The 20414-nt window shown below is 40.3% G+C and overlaps 1 protein-coding gene across 2 annotated transcripts in view; it reads left to right on the top strand.

The window, feature by feature from the left end:
* LOC306990813 (bactericidal permeability-increasing protein-like) overlaps positions 1 to 20414 on the top strand; it is a 48127-nt gene that overhangs the window by 7672 nt on the left and 20041 nt on the right. For both annotated transcript variants that reach the window (XR_013795942.1, XM_079598085.1), the window contains exons 2-3: positions 2644 to 2761; positions 20185 to 20299. Coding sequence is in view for 1 of the 2 variants with exons in the window: in XM_079598085.1 (XP_079454211.1) it covers positions 2656 to 2761; positions 20185 to 20299 (221 nt within the window). In the remaining variant the exon portion in view is untranslated. The remainder of the gene's footprint in view (positions 1 to 2643; positions 2762 to 20184; positions 20300 to 20414) is intronic.

Genomic DNA, 20414 nt, shown 5'->3' with positions numbered 1-20414 from the left:
ACAATACATTGTAAACAAATAATAATAAAACACTAACCATATTTACAAATAACACTGTGTAAACACATGGGTACTTAACCACACACTGACAAAAATAACAAACAAAAAGGAAATGAAGGAAATAATTGTGTAGTTGATATTCCCCTCCCCCAGACAAAACTACAAATGGTTCAGTCCAATTAGGGGTTGCTAATGCTACAAAAACTAATTTGAATCAGATGGACTGTTTGATGGTACAGCATGAAACTAAAAGGCCAACAGCAAAAACAAAGTTCCAAGGAATTCCCACAAGAAACAGAAGGTAATTCTGACTTCAACTAAACCGGATTATGAAATTAAAGAAAGTAAATAATTGAATTGAACAATATGTTAAGCAAACAGACAAAAAATAAATAAAAATATATATATATCAGAGTCATTTCACATAACGCAAACAATTACACAACACCATTCTGATCTATAAGATGGTAATGCCGGCATATTCAGGTAGTGTTGTGTGCATGTGTGTCAAGTCCATGTAATGAATTTCCTGTCACCAAGCTTAGCTTGTGACATTCTACCATACATATTTTTTTCCGAAATAAGGTCCCATGAGCCGGAAGCGGAGGGGAGGGACTTAGGCTCTCTCTTACATTATTTGACACTGACACGTAGGTATCAGGTACGTGCAGCTTTGCAGGTATCAAATCATTCTGCTTCACAATGCTAAAACGCACATCAACCGATCACTTGTTTAGCATTATGTAAACACTACATTCAGATTCAGCAATCGGAATAAATTCAGTCCGATTGAAACAAAAGGCGTGCATGTAAGCATAATGAATGGTGACCACAAAAACCAAAAGCCGAATCCCGGATATCCCGAATTCCGGCGCGCGAATCCGACGCTCGTGGCCACCCGCACGAGCCGCAACCATAGACTGTAAAAAAATATAGACGTAATGTCCGCGACGTCACCCATAGGTTTCTGAAGAGCACTTTTGAAGCCTAAAGTGGGCGGAGCCGGCCATCGCCATCTTGGCCTCGCGTCACTCCTGAATAACAGAATATGGGCAAAGAGGCGGAGTTGAGGAGCCTGGCTATCTGAAACCACTTCCACCTAGCGTGACGTTATGGAGTTAGCGCAGGCTAGGGAGCTAATGCTACTTACACAGTGCCAAGTCTGCGACTGCACAGGGCCTCGCACGTGAGTGACAGTTGATGATTAAAATCAGAATGCCTATTAAAAGGTCCTGTTTTTGCCCTTCGAAATATTATAATAGTTAAAAGACATAGGTACAAGTGAGACTGTGTATCGTAATTCTGTACAGCTATTCTGCTAGTTGAAAATGTATTATGCAGTAACTTTACAATATTACTTGAGAGTGTGTGTGACCGTGATTATGTGCATACATGTCAGTCACAATTTTTTACAGTCTATGGTCTGTCAGCGAGGCATCGCTTGTCAAGTTCGTAGAGAGCTTTATTATTCAGTCCATTTTAAATTCTGATTTTGGCCGCATCTCAAGTCTCAAATGGGTCAAAACATAGATATATTACCTATGAAGTTCAAGTTAATACGCTAGAAATCCGCGCTCATTCAAGGATGTGCATTTATTGCATGGACGGAGAAAGCACCGACACCTGCAGGATTTCATCTGACGGTACATAAGTATGTTATAATCTGTTCCAGAGCAATGGTACCGCAGAACGAGTGTAGTAGCCTTTATATCTATAGACATTTTAAATCTGAAAACTCCAAAAAGCCACGAAATTGTCAGAAATCCATTAGTGCATGTTCACAGAGGAAAACAACTGGAATACAACAAATTCCAGGTTGTTCTCTCGAATGATACTCGACGACAATGGCGGAATCCAAAGGCATGGGCGAAGTAATGGGTGTATTAAATTATATGAAATAATCCCGAAAAAAAGCATAAACACGGCAGAGATGGCAAGTTCAGCAGCTGGAATTTGCTGAGGTGAAGTGACGACTAACCGGCTAGCATTGACATCATTGGGAATCCACCTGTCACTCAAAAGTGGACACACCCTTAATTTTGCAGAACCTCCTGAACGCCGGGCGGGTCTCGCTCCTCTGCTGCAGTGGCAGCTCCGGCCGCCTCTGATCGTAAATTTCGAAAATAACTGCGTCTTTTCAGTTTCGAGTCAACTAGTAACCTATTTGTATCAATTATTTCGATACTGGCATCTGTAACCGGTAGGCGGGGCCTCGTAGGGCAGCGAAACTAGTGCATTCTGGGAGTTGTTCTCTTTCATCCACATGAGCCAAAAATTAATTTTCTGGCTTTTCTCAGTCTCGAAGGCACCAACTTCTAAAATAATTACACATTTCTACCATACATGACCCAATTTAAACACACATTCATCTTTCCAGCAGTGAAGTATCCCTTTAAGTTTATTTATTAAGGAGATGTCACCATAAAAAATAAATTTAGGCACGAAACCAAAAGCTGATTGTTGCTTTTTGAAGTGCTGGATTGGATACACAGGACAGGAGCTGATGGAATTAGTACTTTAGTACTAAATGTCACTGTGTTTAAAAAAGAAACAATTCGATTAGCCAGGAGCTGATTCAATCGGTCACCTATTCTGATAGTTAAAAACACGTAATCTTATGCCCATAATGTGTGTCTCTTATAGGCTAGATTGAAAATGATGTTCCTTTGGTGTGCTTTGGTTCTTGTGAACCTGGTCTCAGTGTCTACAAGCAACAATGCAGGAGTTAAAGTCAGACTAACTCAGAAGATGCTTGAGTATGGTAAGTGATCAAAACAAGACTGCTTGTAACACTGTGAGAAAAACAAAAAGGTAACACTTTACAATAAGGGTGCACTAATAAGCAACTAATGCACAGATAATACTGAATTAATGTATTACTAATGATTATCTAAGCTATTCATTAATGATTGCCTCATTAGCAACTAATGAAGAGTCTGTCTGGTTAATATATAAGTTCATATATGAATTGTTATTAATTAAATATGTAAGTGTGTATTAATTCCATACTACCTTATTTTATTAACTAATAGTGTTAATTAATTTGTTAATTACCACAATGAGCCAAAGCCTTATATTTCAACTTCCAGATAATACAGGTAAACTAATATGCATTAATACATTAGTAATTACAGCATTAGTAGTGTGTCAATTACTACAATGTTTTTGGAAACCAGTGTTTAATAAACAGCTTTTATAAACTCTAGTGATGGTCATTAATGATTCATTAATCATTAGCTAACAATCATTATGTTGTGACTTTACTTGTTGAGGCACATCATTATTAACTCATCATCTAGTAATTGTAGTAATTGACACACTACTAATGCTGTAATTAATAATGTATTAATGCATATTAGGCTCATTGTGGTAATTAACAAATTAATGAACACTATTAGTTAATAAAATAAGTGATTATGGAATTAATCCACAATTACATATTTAATTAACAACAATTTATATATGAACTAATATATTAACCAGACAGACTCTTCATTAGTTGCTAATGAGGCAATCATTAATGAATAGCTTAGATAATCATTAGTAATACATTAATTCAGTATTATCTGTGCATTAGTTAAGCATGAATTAATGCTTATTAGTGCACCCTTATTGTAAAGTGTTACCAAAAAAAAAAAAAAAAAAAAAAAAAAACACCATGTAGGTATGATGGGTTTTTGATATTGATCCAATACCCATCATAACTACATGCTTTTTTTTTTTTCACCAAATGTATTGCGGCCATGGATTAAAAATATGAGTTTGAATCAAAAATGTAAAAACACATAAAAAAATTGTACAAACTGAAAAAATGAATGCAAAACGATCAGAATATAAATATAATATAATAAAAATATAATATGCGTGAATTAAAAAATAAGCATGAATAAAAACTTAAAACACATAAAAAAATATTTTGCACAAAACTTAAACTTATGTTCAGGTTCTCTTTGAAATTATGTTTTCTTTGGTTTTATTACTCTGTACTTTGTGTTCTCTTGCATTTTCTGCTCATAATTATTATTTTTGGATGCTTGTGCTGTTTTTCTCTTCACCATGTTCTGCTTGCTCTTCCAAATGTTGCAGTTTGAGTTTCATGTAAATTAGAGTGGGCTGAATTGGTCCACTAGTTCTAGATGAACAGCTCCTCCTCAATAACCTCCTCAATCCTCCTTAACAGCTCAGGGAATTCAAGCGTGGAACTGTGATAGGACGCCACCTTTGTAGGTTGTGGTCGGGTCATTTAGACTCGGAGAAGATTTTCTTTTTTCTCGAATATACTAGGTAATGTTATCGCATTGGAGTGAAACTTAGTGACTTTGTTCACAAAGGGTATAACTACTCCTCAAATATTTTTTGACAATTTTTGTACTTTTTTAGGGGGGGTACTGTTACCTTGTTACACTTGTGGTGTTCCCACTTGTGGGTTTTATATTTAGGTGTTCAAGCACTTTAGTGCTGAAAACCTATTGTAATTGTACTGATTTTTTATTATTATTATTATTATTCCCTAAAACGCATCGTGCAGCCAAAACCGTAAGTGCTGGAGCTTTGAGACTTTGCCAGTAGGTAGGTAGTACAAAAATCGAGGAGAGGTTATCAAAGCCCCAATTGGCCCATAGGTGGCGCTATAGCGCAAAAAAACTAAAATCACACTATTTTGCTTAAATCTCAATAACCCTTTGTCCTAGACTCAAGTGTCTTGTATAATTGGAATCCTTGTCTTAAGATGAACAAAAAATAGCGCAGGTTTTTCATTTCCGGTATGGCAATTTTTCCGCCATTTTGGATTTTGTTCAAAACCTACTTTTTGTGAACTTCGATGAACGGTCGCTAAGGGGCGCCCAAACGTTCGAAGTAGGCTGAGCTACTTTTACTAAAATGGCTATAACTCATGAACAAAATGAGATATTGTCACCAAACTCTACACATATGTAAGAGGTCAGTTTGAGGTCACATTAAAAAATTGCAACGATTGAACACTAGGTGGCGCTATAACAATAGAAAAACATAAAAAGGGCTATGACCACATGACCGTTAGTCCGATTGACTTGAAAATTGGTATGCAGTGTCTTGGTCCAAGGTGCCATGTATGTCTATGAGGACATTGGCGTATCTCAAAAAATGGCTGCCATCAGCCAATGAAGTTTGAGAACCTATTAAACCAGGTTAACGGAGGCCGATCGGAACAAAACTCAATGGGCATGTTCGACTCATGGCCCTAGAGGTCTGTGAGAGTTTTGAAAGAAATCGGCCACTAGTTGACGCTAACGAGTTTTACGGATCTGTAATCACGTGGTTTTACAAATATCGTCAGAATATGCATATCATTTCATAGATCTCCTCATGCTGAACTACTTTGCCTCAAGAACCACTCTTGTCAATTATGAGAATATGTTAAAAACCTACTTTTGCGAACTAGTCCTAGGTTTTTCGCCTGATCAGAATCAGTCTAGGACAATTCTCTGCACTCTCTAGATCAATAATTATAAAAAAAAGTTGAACTTTTGCATTTGTATGGCTTATTCACCTTATTCCACCCCACCCACTTTTAATACTTCGCTCTTCCACATTTTGTCATCCGACTTCCGCTAAACTGACACGGCATATCCGGTAGCTAGTTCAGTAGTTAGAATTTTTTTTAAAGCTAGCTATAACTTTATTGAAATGACAAATAATGTTAATACCGTTAAAATTTTAAATTGGGAGCACATAGAAAACTTCCTACGATGATCAGGTGGTCTCATATTGTCCCATAGATCAAGTAATGAACCAAGATGAAATGAATTTGCAACTTTGAAATGATTCCTAACCAGAAGACTTAATTCCTTTAAGTTTTACATTGGATAATTTAGCAGATATGCTTTTATCCAAAGCGACTTACAAATGAGAACAGAGGCAGCTGTTCTATGACCCTTCCCAGTTTAGTCTAGCGCAGTGCAGTAATATATATAGAAAAGAGAAGGTGTTAGTATTAAAGGGTCAAGTGTTGTTGTGTTATATAAATAAATAAATGTATAGCATTTGATAAATGCTAATGAGAAGGAATCTATTTCTAATATCAACATTTTGGAGTAATTTCAGATATCTAAAATGGCTTTCTTACCAGTAACAATCACATGCATGATATCAGAATTTAACTTTGTCACTAGTAGTGACAATCAAATGATCAATATCAAAAATTAACATTTTTACTAGCAATTCAATTGTTGATATCAAGAATAGACATTTGCACTTGCAATTACTAATTATATAAAAAAAAATAATGCTAAAAATATCCATATAGTAAGAATTGTATTTCTAATAAGTGAAATTGGAAACTAGTAAGAAATCAATTCTTGATATCAACAATTGAATTTGAATGGCAGCCTATGGTAAAATTTAATTAGTGAAAATACAATTACATATCAATACATTTAGTTTTTACCAGCTGAAATATAAATTCTTGATATCGTGGTTTTATAATAAATTACTGATAGGTAACATCTGGTCACATTGTAAAGGTTTATAAAAATAACTGTTTACAACAGGTATAATCTGGTCACATTGTAAAGGTTTATAAAAAATAACTGATTACAACAGGTAACATCTGGTCACACTGTAAAGGTTTATAAAAATAACTGATCACAACAGGTAACATCTGGTCACAGCTGTCGGTGTGTGTGTATTGGTAAGGTGCTCGGCAACTGAATGGAATGCATCCAATGTCAACCCTGTGTAGAGCTGACAAAGATGGTCGTTATGTACAATGGCGCCAGCTGTACACATGGTGTTCCCATTTCAGATGTAGGTGGCTTCAGGTTGAGTTGACATTTTGAAGTGTAGTTGTGGTCAGAGACAGATGGATCCTCCCATTTGTGTTTCTGCATCCCAGGTCTGGGGCATGTGGATGTGATCGTCCTCACAGTTGTCCACTGCATCCCTGACGCTCACCGGTGCATCTATGGAAATAATATAACCATAAACATTTTTATATTAGTGCTTAAAATAGATCATGAGAATTAATTTATGATGGCACCATACTTGATTGCACACAGAACAGTGTGAGAGAGAGATGCAGTTTTTCCCCCCTTCATTTTATAATAATTATATGCATTCATCAGAATACCACAATGATGGCATCTGCATGAAATGTAATGTTATATCTGTACTGCCCACAGTTACACAGACTGAATTGTTCTCATGGACATGTTAATACAATAATATATAATAAATGAATATTCCTTAATTCATTCTTTATTTCAGACCCTTAGGTCCATATCACAAAGTAAAATAAATATAAGAAATATGACATAGTTGGGCAATGGTAATCATGCAAGATTCGTTGTATTTTGTTAACGGCTCGTTACTGATCTGAAATGTATTCATAGAACGGACTTCACAAATCTAACGTTAGGCTAACAAGCACATAGCTAACAGTTAGGTAACTTAAGTTAGCTTACCTGAATCTGACAACCTGTTCAGCACCCGGCGTGACTTCTTTACCGTAACATCTCGGGGTAAAGGTGTTAGTCAGTCGGAGACACAAAAGGCTGCTTGTGCACTTCAAGTTTAGCGCCTTCCGCCATTGCCTCAGGTGCTTGTCTTTAGGTGGTGGGTGTAAAGTGCACCACAACACTCCGACCGCTTCACATTGTGTTCGTAACACCGTTGGTTCAAATGTTCTCTCCTCTTTAATCTAATTGTTATGGCAGCCCCTTACTGAGCACAGATATAATACTTTACATATTTTACAGCTATAGTTATAGAATTACATCTAGTAACTAGCGTAGGTCCCTCTCAGCCGGAAGTTGAAGTCCCTCTCAGCCGGAAGTAAGATGACAAAACGAACGCAATGGCGTGAATAAGGTAAATAAAAATAAAATAAGAATAAAAATAAAGTGAATAACAGGGTAATTTAGAAAATGGGCATGTCAAAATACACTCAAAAGCCTATAAATCCTAAATAAAAACTCAGAATTTCACAAAAATTGGTGAGCTTATGTGAAATAACATCTTTAACAAGCATGCAAAATTTTATGGAGATCGGACCATATGGCGCTTTAACTGTTAAAAAGCTTTAAAACCATATAGTTCCTATATGGTAAATTGCCTGTATTGGCTGTAAATTGAGTTTTTCCATGAATGATGTCAGTGGTTAAATGCTTGCTAAATAAATCTTAATGTCTTTTTTTGACGCTAATGTGCTTAAAGGCCTTAAAGGCCTTATTAGCTTGAACACCGATAAATGCTGCTTGCAGCTTTAATTCTATTTTCATCTGATAAATCTTAGGCCTCATTTATCTGAGAGTAGGCATCTATTTTTTTGAGGAAAAAAAGCATTATTTTTTAATAATTTGGGAAATATTTAATAAAATATTCAATAAATTGGCACTGTTATCACAATAGTCTACTTTAATGTTTCACCAGGAAGTTTGTTTTGAAATGCTTTTATTTTGTAAAAAATGGCACAGTCACACTTGTGGTGTTCCCGGTCAAAAATTAACGGTCTACAAAAAATTGCTTATAAATCACTTGTTATGCTATATTATCACCCAATATTGGATTCAATCTTTTTGTCAACTTGTTCTCTTTCAATTAGGACTGGTTTTATATTTCTATTTGCATATGATTAATAGGCCTCATTTATCTGAGAGTAGGCATGGTCAAAAAAGGTCACAATGGCCAGCCATTGAAAGTGAATTGGAGAGACTGAAAATAAGAGAACAATTTAGTTTTCAGGAGTATGTTCATGTAACCGTATGTGCATGTGTGCTTGCAAACATCGAGCCCTTGGACCTGTGCATTTGTGGATACACACACACACACACACACACACACACACACACACACACACACACACACACACACACACACACACACTACTATTACTGTGTAATACTTAACTATTTTGAGTATTACACACATTCTTTTTCACAGAGAGAAACCCCTAAACTGCACCTAATCCATTTTTCCATCTGACATTACCACACACACTTTTAGTTTTGAGTGATCCTGTTTCAAAATAATCTTTCATGTTTTTTGTTTCATCACAGTTTTCAGACAAAATATTATGACATTGTGTTTTGGGACTTTGAAGTGCTCACACAGATAAAGACGAAAACGTACAGCACATACACATTAATGCTTCACAGTGTCTTGCTTGGCATTTATTTTGTAGCAGCACAATAGCGAAGAAGCTCCCTGTGTTCTTCATCAGATCATTGATCGAGATTCTAGTAAGGAGGAGGCAATGCAGGATGCATCTCAGAAGAAAACCTACCTTGCCTCATAGGTGGGGTGAAGACCAGGACAAAGTTCCATCTTTCAACCAGAATGTAACCGTAGCATCAGCTGGGCCCTCATCATCAGAAGACTGCTGCTCAGTTGTTTCAAGGTCTGTAGCATCTGGTGCCTTCTTCTTCTGATACATCTTCTAATGCTCCTTCACTGCAAGATTCGTCTTGCATCGCCTCCTCGTCACTAGTGTTTTGATCAATGATCTGATGAAGGACATCATGTACAGAGAGCTTCTTCGCCATTGTGCTGCTACAAAATGAATGACAAGCAAGACACTGTGAAGCATTTATATGTGTATGTGCTATAACATCTATATTTGTACATTTTAGTGCCAAAACACGTCATAATATTTTGTCTGAAAACTGTGATGAAACAAAGAACATGAAAGAAAAATTATTTAGAAACAGGGTCACTGCGGACTAAATCCAGTTTGTGCATTTATGTCTGTGTGTGTGTGGTAATGTCAGATGGATAAATGGATATTAGATGCAGTTCAGGGTAGGATCAAGTTTCTCTCTGTGAAAAATAATGTGTATAATACTTAAAATAGTTTGCGTGTTTTAACGTGTTTGTGTGTGTGTGTGTGTGCGTGTGTATGTATGTAATATAGCTACAGTAATTATATCTTACTCATCACCACACATTAATCTGACATCACTGGCTTCTATCTAAATCGTTATAACTAGCTCAACACGCTAGTAATTACACTAGCCTGCACAACACGCTAGTAAATCGCTAGCCTGTTAACACACCATCCGTGCCTGTCGTCTTAATTCTCGCATGCGCTCGCGCCTTTTACCAATCCATCAAATAACTGTGGTAAGTATAAGATCAGTCAACAAACACGGTGAGTAATGTCTTCTCCTGTCATTGTCACTTGCACTTCATGTCACATGTATAGTATAGCATTCTCTGTCAGCAATATAGGATTTACATGTGATAAATGCAGGGAAACAGTCAGGCTGACGGAGAAGATTTCAGAACTAGAGACACACATCCAAACTTTAATTGAGGATAGTAAGAGTGCAAGGATGCGACTAGCTTAGTGAACTCTGTACATTGTTCGGGTTCCGGCTGAAGTAGAGCCCGTGCAGCAGGGCAATTGGGTGACTGTGAGAGGGTGTAGTCACGGGACAAAACACCGGTCTCCCGTTCCGATTACAACATTAAACCGGTTCTCCCCACTCAGTGAAACACCCACTGAGAATCCTGAATGTGCCCAAGTTATTCGTGATTCTATTACACGGAACGTGAAAATAGAGACACCAGCCACCATAGTCACATGTTTGCCAGTAGACAGAGCACCTGACATCAAAGCAAATTTAAAAGTGCTGGCTAATGCTAATCGTAAATTCTCTAAGATTATTATTCACGTCGGCACTAATGATGTTCGACTTCGCCAATCGGAGATCAATAATATTAATGTTAGAGAGGTGTGTGAACTCGCAAGTACAATGTCAGGCACTGTACAAATGGCAAATAAAATAAAACTTTAAACTTAAACTTAAACTGTAATCTGCTCTGGCCCCCTTCCTGTTCGCAGGAGTGATGAGATAGTTAACAAATTGTCATCACTCAATGGCTGGTTGTCTAAGTGGTGTCCGCAAAATAATATATAATTCATAGACAATTAGAAAAGTTTTTGGGGCTGACCTGATCTGTTGAAAAGAGACGGTATCCCTCCTGGGATGGTGCTGCTCTTCTCTCTAGTAATTTGGCACATAGTCTTAGAGCTCAAACATGACTATCTCCCTATTAAACATTGTATACATTTTTAAATATTGCTGATCACTTACAAAGCACTAAATGTTTTAGCTCCCCAGTACTTGAGTGAGCTCTTAATGCATTATAGTCCTTCACGTCTATTGCGATCTCAAAATTCCGGCCAGTTGGTAATACCTAGAATATCAAAATTGACTGCTGGCGGTAGATCCTTTTCCTATTTAACACCAAAACTTTGGAACAAACTTCCTAACATTATCTGAGAAGCAGACACACTCTGTCAGTTCAAATATAGACTAAAAACACATCTCTTTGGCCTAGAATACACATAACACATTATACACAAATCCGGCGAAACACGGAAGTAAAGCAGCACCGCCATTACTGCGTGCCTTGCTGCTAAGGAAGTAGCGGAATTAGCGTGTTGATCCCGTAGGCGGCTGTAGCAGATGTTAGCTGTTACTGTACGAAATGTTATTATTATTATTATTTTTTAGTAAGTATGCTGTCCAGTGATGCCGGGAAGAGCGTGTTGTGTGGTTGGCTGTTTTAACAACAGCACAAAACTACAGGCCTGGAATAAAACCGTTCACGAACCTTTTTTGCACATTGACTGCCCATGTTTACGGCCATACGGATTACACAAGAGTTCCTGGTCGAGCGGAGGACCAAGATGTGCGTCAAAAGTTTATACAAAATACACCATGCTCTTCTTCAAATTGACATTAATCAACAACGTCGCTCTAGATGTGTAAAAACAAGTAGAAAGCGGGGGCGCGCCGCTGTCTCCTTTCCACAAGCGCTTGCTCTCCCGTGGCGTCTGTCGTTGCTATGCAACCATGAACTGCGCTCTCCATGATGACAAGGAAGTATCAGCAAAAGAATAATTGATTTCTAGCCCTTGCATTAGCTTTACTACAAGATATATTTATGGAGATGAAAAATAATAAGGCGCCCTGTACAGCTATGATCAGCTGATCAGTTGGTTCGTTGCTGCCGCGCTCTATCACTCGTACACCAGAGCAAAATGGTTTTTAATGTTTCAAATGACATAATTTGGAAGCGGATAATTTATTCACAAACAGCTCATTATGACTCAAAATTTTAGAATGCTGCACCACCTACACTCGATAGTGTGAAAAAGATCAGCGCAACGCAGACCACTGCATTGACAGCGTGAAACATATGATCTGTCTACAGCCAGGGCTCAGCGAAAGACAGAGAATGCCGGTCCAGTGCTGATGGAGGAATTAAATGCGAAAATAAAAGACAGTTTGACATCTTTTTTTCTCCCATCTGTGAATTAATTTTTTAATAATTTGCTCTGAGATGAAGCAAATATATTTGTGCGGGAATTTCTCGCACTATAAAAGCTAACCTTGCGGGAAATGGTGTAAATTATGGGCAATCCCCTCATTCCCGCACTGAAATTCAAGCCCTGCATTACATTTGGCTGACGCATTTTTACATTAATACATTATGTTGTCAATAAATTATCTTTATCGGTAAGTTTTGGCCACTGCCTGACATCATCAACCCAATTTTCCGTTTAAAATTTTATTTCACCAGACATTTTCTTTCATGAGCAGGATCCGCTTTCATTGAAATGTCATTAGAGGGTATTCTTCACCACACTTCGCAGGCACTCAGTAATGGCGACAGGCAAGATGGCGGCGCCCATAGAGTTTGCGGCGGATTTGTGTATAGACTTCTATAATTCAATTTAGGCTGCATAGTTTAGGTCAGCCGGAACTGGGAACACTCCCTGATGTACTTGTTACATCATAAGAAGGATGGCGTCTACGCTAATTTTAGTCTCTCTGTTTATCCGAGGTTTACCGCAGTCCGTCGGATCCAGGCCGTATCCAGGTCTGAGGACGGACCTGCGCCTGGACTCATCCATGACGCATCCCTGAAGTGCCAGCCATCGTGATGACTCCGACCTCCAACCAGATGGAATTGGATAAATACTTGGCCCTATCTTGCACCCAGCGCAATTGACTTTGAACACCGACGCATGTATCATTCCTATTTTGCACCCGCGCACAGCAGACTTTTCCCTCCACAGACGCACGTCGGTAAATTAGGAAATGAACTTGCGCTCGCGGGGGTGGTTAAGCGCAAAGAGGAGGCGTGTTCCAGCGCAAAACTTCCCTGGTGCTATTTTCCAGTTTTAGAAAGCAATTGCGCCACTGACCAGGAAAAAAACAGTCTAAAGACAGTGGCGCGTTGCGTGTTAGTGATATGGTATTTTAAGGGTGCGTGCTTGGCCATAATGTAGCGTGTTAACGCGCATCCACTTTGATTCTCTAATAATTATAAACAGACGCAGCAGTTTTCATTTTTGCAAATCATATATTATTACAAGGAAAAATATTTTATTCCATATATTCCAAATATTCCCGCCGGGAAAATAGCAACAGCGCCGGGATCCACCCACAAAGTTACTTGCGCTTTGACACTTGCGTTTCAGATCGTTAAAATAGGGCCCTAAATGTTATTATCCAATCTGACTTGTAATGATCTGCCTTAAGGTGGGCGATGATGCAATTTTCTTCTAGAAACAAACTTTGTTGTATTATTTTCATGTTATCACTGTGAAACTGATTTGATACAATTTGTATTGTAAAAAGCGCTATATAAATAAAGGTGACTTGACTTGAATTGACATGACATGTGTCCACACATGCACAGGTCCAAGGGCTCGATGTTTGCATGTATCCACACATGCACATACGTATACATGAACATAATCAACATGCTCCTGAAAACTAAATTGTTCTCTTATTTTCAGTCTCTCCATTTACTTTCAATGGCCGGCCACTGTGACCATTTTTGACCATGCCTACTCTCAGATAAATGAGGCCTACGATTAATCAGATGCAAATAGAAATATAGCTGCAAGCAGCAATCACCGGGGCCAAGCGCAAGCAAGACGACAAGACATGCCAAAGTGGCTGGAAGTGAGAGACCAACTGCAGCAAGGAGCAATTGAAGACATTTAAAGATGAATTTTGGCAAAATGGTTGAAAAATCACACACAGTAACTAAAAATATGATTATCACTTTCGACCAATAGGTGGCGCAGTTACGAAACTGATGTGATGTGGTCAGAGTGAAGTGACAATGACACATACAAAGTTTGGTGTCAATATGTCAAGGCATTGCATATATTAAAGCCTAAATAGTCATTTTGGCATCATGCCTCAACTTTGCCACTGCGGTATATGAAAACGGTTTCGTCTATCGACACGAAATCCATAACTTTTACTCGGCATGGTCTGGAGATGACACGATCCGATTTTGGTGAAAATCGGACGTTCGGTCTAGGAGGAGTTCGAAAAAGTAGGTTTTAAAAGAAAATAAATATGGCGGACCGGAAGTTTGGCTGACTATGGCAAAATTGGTATCTATGTTTTCAGCATAACCCAAGGAATCTATTGAGATCAGTGTCATTACTATAGGCAAATTTATTCAAAAGTTATTAGCATTTTTGGAAATTTCATTATAACTTTTGACCAAAAGGTGGCGCTGTCTCATAAATTTTTGAGTACCTTTAGGGCGTTGTACTGATGACTCATACTGAGTTTCGTAACGATTCGTTCATGCGTTCATAAAATACAGCATTTTAGCACATAATTCAAAATGGCCGACAGCCAAAATGGCCGATATGGAAAAATTGGATATCAGTCAACTCAGCACGACGCCCTGAATCTAACGAGACCACTTTTGTGATTTTTGGACAAACCGTTCAGAAGTTATAAGCAAAAACATAAATTCTTCATATCTCCGGACCAGTAGGTGGCGCTGCGCCGAAACGCAGCATGTAGCCTCAAGTCATGCTTGTGATGACATGTACCAAATTTGGTCTGAATCCGATAAAGCGTTGTGGAGATACGGCCTTACGTCTGTTTTCGCAAGCGCTACGTAAAATGTATTTGCGCGGTATTTGAGAACGGTAATTCGAATCAACTTGAATTCCATAACTTTTGGTCGTCAAGGTCTGGAGATGATCTGGTTCATTTTTCGTGAAATTCGGAGCAACGGCCTAGGAGGAGTTCGAAAAAGTAGGTTTTTCGGAAAATTCAAAATGGCGGGAAAACTATTATAACGGAAAATGACGTCATATAGTGCAGTCGAATCGTCATGAGCTCAGGGATCAGAGGAAAAAAGAATTTTGTTTCTAGCCCTTGTGGTTCAAAAGTTATTAGCATAAACATGAGTGAAACTTTGGACAGCTGGTGGCGCTAGAGGGAATGAGTTGGAGACTCCAAATTTGCTATGGTGATAGTTCAGGCTGTCCTCTATCACTGTGCCAATTTTCATAAGTTTCCCGCAAACGGTTCTATAGGCTGCCATAGACGCCCAGTCGGAAGAAGAAAAAGAAAAAGAAAAAGAAAAAGAAAAAGAAAAAGAAGAATAAGAACGGGAACAGATACAATAGGTGCCCGCACCTTCAGTGCTTGGCCCCTAAATATAAAACCAGTCATAATTGAAAGAGAACAAGTTGACAAAAAGTTTGAATCCAATATTGGGTTCTGTATATAGCATAACAAGTGATTTATAAGCAATTTGTAGGCCGGTCATTTTTGACCAGGAACATCAAAAGTGTTATGGGGTTTTGAACACAACCTGAGGGTTAAGTCAGTTCGTTTTAATCCCTGCGATATATTTTACGGTCAACTTTAAGTGGTTAAAGTACAACAACAACTCAGTCACCAGAGGTGTAAAGTCCAGGTTCAGAAAGTAAAAGTCCTCCTCAGTATTTTGTTCCAATCACCTAATTAGCACAGTTTTTCAGCCAGGAGATAAAACTAATTAGTGAAATCAGCTGGTTAAGTTCATGGGTGCAATGAACATATGGCAGAATTTTTACTTTCTGACCCCTGGACTTTACAAATCAGTCACAAAGTGGAAGGCCATGTAAAGTTATAGAGCAAGGTCACCGAGAGTTGAGGCACATGGTGCGTAAAAGATGCCAATGCTCTGCTGATTCCATAGCTAAAGAGTTCTAAACTTTCGACAATAAACGTAAAATTTCTCAAGAGCAATTTTTGAAGGGGACACCAATAATACAGGCAAAATTGTACTTGCATGGATATGTGTACACAGAGGAAAGCCTTACTACTATTGTCTAACTAATGTCCGACACCAGGAGGGAACAGCTGTCATCGATGGCGTCCTCCTCCGCCTCATCCCCTAGGGCAACGGCAGAGGGGGGGAGGGTGGGATGTTTGGGGTGAAGGGGAGCGCGAAGCTCGAGGGGAAAGTTCCGGTGAACGTTCGCAGGCGACAACGGGCTCCGGTGGTCTCTGGGCACGGCGTTTCTTCTTATGCGGGCCACTGGAGAGAGGCAGAGCGACAGCTTCGGCGTTGAACATGGCAAGTCGAGCCCGCAGGGTCGACATTGGCAGTTCTTCGCAGTGGATGCAGCCTCCCGAAGACAGAGTGAGGGCTGCATGGTCTCGGCCCAGGCAGAGAGCGCAGATCACGTGGTGGTCTCCGTCGCTGAGCAAGAGCTGCAAGAGCCACAGGAAAAACGAGGCATTTTGCAACAAACGCCTCGTGCTCTTTCAGAGACATGAGTCGCGGCGGCGAACTCACGGAGAGATGTGATATAAAAAGGATACTCTTGTCGCCGGATAGCGTAGCAGGCAGCAATGGCTGAAGGTGGCGAAGACGGCCGGCTTCCTCAGACGCTTTCCTTGTTTCCACGGCGGCGGCTTCTCTCGGAGTCCAGCGATGCGTAGAGCTCGCTGAAGAGATGAAAAATCAGCTAAGCAGCCCCTGAGCCCTTCCTTTTATACGCTAAACCACCCCCATTCTGGCGGGCAATGACGCATGAGGGCACGAAGCGAGATATTTTGAAATATTAAAATATAAGAGATATTTTGGCTTCATATCTCGAGCAAAGATCACTTTACTGCAGCGTAATGCAATTACGCAGTACGAGAGAACCTCTCGTAAGAGAACCAATCACCAGAACAAATCACAATGAAGAAGACTTGAGTGACATTGATTTTTACTCAACTGTATGATATAAATGTTCATGTATTTTCTATTCTAGAGACTCACTTGGGTGTTGTGGCCACTGATCTCCCAGCCTTGAATAAAACTTCTACAAAGAGCAACTTGGGAGTCGTGTCAACAGAACATCTATGTGTGATTGAGGTAGTAATATAAGTACTATAGATTCTACGCTCAAAAGACAAAAGGCAGCCCTGGATAGCGACCGACTGGTATCAGCGGGGAGTGACAATGGGAGTTGTCTCGTACCGAAAAGTCCTGGGTTGGGGCGGCCTTTTTGAGGGCAGACCGGTCTTTGGCCTCTGGTCAGACTCGGAGAAGTGCCTTCACATAAACTGTCTGGAGATGATAGCGGTCGAGAACACTTTAAAATACTTCCTCCCATCTCTGCGGGGCCACCACGTACTGGTTTGCACGGACAACATATCTGTGGTGTTCTATGTAAACCGCCTGGGTGGTGTCAGATCCAGAGTCCCCTGCGATCTGGCGGAACGCCTGCTCGTTTGGGCTCAGCACTCACTGCGCTCGCTCAGAGCCGCGCATGTGCCAGGACGCCTGAACGACGGCCCGGACAAACTGTCCAGGGACAATGTTCCCCTGGGGGAATGGTCCCTGCACCCGCAGTCAGTCCAATTACTGTGGCGCCTTTTCGGCAGGGCGAAAGTCGACCTATTTGCGTCGAAAGACAACGCCCACTGCCCAAGGTTCTTTTTGAAGAACGAGGACGCCCTGGCCCAAACGTGGCCCAGCTGCCCATTGTATGCGTTCCCTCCGGTCTCACTGTTACCACAGATCATCAGGAGAATCAGGGAAACGCGCCATTCGGTGCTCCTCATAGCCCCCCGATGGGAGAACCAGACATGGTTCCCGGAGTTGGTGCGGCTGTCAGACTCAGCCCCATGGCCGATCCCGGTGAGGAGAGATCTCCTCTCTCAAGCCGGCGGGTCGATTTGGCATCCTCATCCAGAGCGCTGGTCTCTGCATGCATGGATAATCAACAGATACCCGTTGCTCTGCCAGAAGGGGTCTTGAACACGATCACGCAGTCTAGAGCCCCCTCTACCAGGCGGCTTTATGCGTCCAAATGGTCTGTGTTCACTAAATGTTGCATTGACAAAGGCTTAGAACCACAAGCTTGTGGGGTTTCATGGGTGCTTTGCTTCCTTCAAGAGCTGTTGGACATGGGCAGGTCCCCCTCCACGCTCAAAGTATATGTTGCAGCCATCGCAGCGTTCGCTGAGTCGACGCGCGGCCAGGCAATAGGAAGGAACGAGCTCATCATCCGCTTCCTAAAAGGAGCCAGAAGGATGAATACCCCGCGGCCCCCATTGGTTCCTATCTGGGATCTTTCCTGGGTCCTCGAGGCCCTGAAAGCACATCCCTTTGAACCCTTGCACTCTGTGGATGTGAAGCACCTGGCGCTCAAAACTGTGTTTGATCGCTCTCGCATCAGTTAAACGTGTGGGTGACTTACACGCATTATCTGTTAACGCCGCGTGTCTCGAGATATAAAAAGTCCCCGGGACTCATGTAGTGGATGCTTGGTGCGCACGGCGTTGAAAAGGGGTTCCCTTGAAAAGGGAGAACCTCTCGTAAGAGAACGTACTCGGTTACCTAACGTAACCTCGGTTCTCTCTAGATGACGGAACGAGTACTGTGTAACCTGCTGTGATCACGCCCCGAGCTCACTTCGCTTCAGGCGATGAAAAACCAGCTAAGCAGCCCCTGAGCCCTTCCTTTTATACGCTAAGCCACCCCCATTCTGGTGGGCTATGACGCGTGAGGGCGCGACGTCACGCGGTTGGCTGCTTCAGTTGCCGCGAGGCAGCCAATGGGCACGCTAGACAGCCTGCTCTAGGTCTGCCTGCTGCTACACTGCGTTGACAATATATACAAAATTTAGGATACATTTTTGGCTTCATATCTCGAGCAAAGATGACTTTACCGTTGTGTAATGCAATTACGCAGTACTCGTTTCCTCATCTAGAGAGAACCGAGGTTATGTTATAGGTAACCGAGTACGTTTGTAATGATCTAAGCTAATCATATAACTGTTAGTTCTACTGTGCACTTTTTGGTTAAAGGAACACTCCGACTTTTTGGGACTTTAGCCTATTCACCTTATCCCCCAGAGTTAGATAAGTCCATACATACCTTTTTCATCTCCGTGCGTGCTATAAGTCTGTTTGACGCACCCACCGCTAGCCTAGCTTAGCACAAAGACTGGATGTAAATGGTTGCAGCTAGCATACTAATCCAAATAAGTGACAAAATAACGCAAACATTTTCCTATTTATATGTTGTGATTTGTATAGTCACAGCGTGTACAAAAAACAAAGTCACATCAGACACAGACATATTTTAACCGTATAAATACTGGGAACTATATTCTCTGAAGGCGAAGCACTGCTACTTGGGCGGAGTGATAACCGCAGCACCTGAGATGTCACGCTGGTTTTGTTGACAGGAGAAACAACGGCGCGTCTCAGGTGCTGCGGTTATCAATCCGCCCAAGTAGCAGTGCTTCGCCTTCAGAGAATATAGTTCCCAGTATTTACATGGTTAAAATATGTCTGTGTCTCATGTGACTTTATTTTTTTGTACACTCTGTGACTATACAAATCACAACATGTAAATAGGAAAATGTTTGCGTTATTTTGCTCACTTATTTGGATTAGTATGCTAGCTGCAACCATTTACATCCAGTCTTTGTGCTAAGCTAGGCTAGCGGTGGGTGCGTCAAACAGACTTATAGCACGCACAGAGATGAAAAAGGTATGTATGGACTTATCTAACTCTGGGGGATAAGGTGAATAGGCTAAAGTCCCAAAAAGTCGGAGTGTTCCTTTAAGTATATATGGCCTTTGACCTAAGCATCCTTAGTCTGCATTTCTCTGTACATTTAATGTTGAAAATACCCATTACATAAAATATTTCTATCACAAAGCTAATCTGTTTTTAGAGATAAAACTCTTTACATTCGATTATCATGAAAACACATCCCAGAGAACGATTGACTCGGTAACCATGTGTTAATTTAAATTTTTAAGGTTAATTTTTCACCGGAATTGTCCTTTAACCAGGTAGCTATTTATACCAAATCTCAAGACACTAATTCTGAGGTACAGTTTCTAAATGTCTTTATTTTGAATGCAGGTCGACAGATTGGAATTGCCTCAATCCAGCAAAAGCTCAGAAGTATTAAAGTGCCAGATATAAGTGGCACAGAAAAGGTGGATCCTATTGGAAAGGTCCAATATAGTTTTACAGGGTAAGATGAATGTCCCTTCTAATTCATGGTCATAAGTTCCTACTTTGTAATTGTAAAAGTTATACTTGGTTGTAAAAGTTATACTTGTTATACTTGGTTGACATCTTCAAAATCA

Source organism: Phoxinus phoxinus (assembly GCF_949152265.1).
Source record: "Phoxinus phoxinus genome assembly, chromosome: 22".
NCBI classification, from domain to species: domain Eukaryota; kingdom Metazoa; phylum Chordata; class Actinopteri; order Cypriniformes; family Leuciscidae; genus Phoxinus; species Phoxinus phoxinus.
Note: the sequence above shows the minus strand (reverse complement) of the source record. Positions and strands in the feature narration are given on the sequence as shown.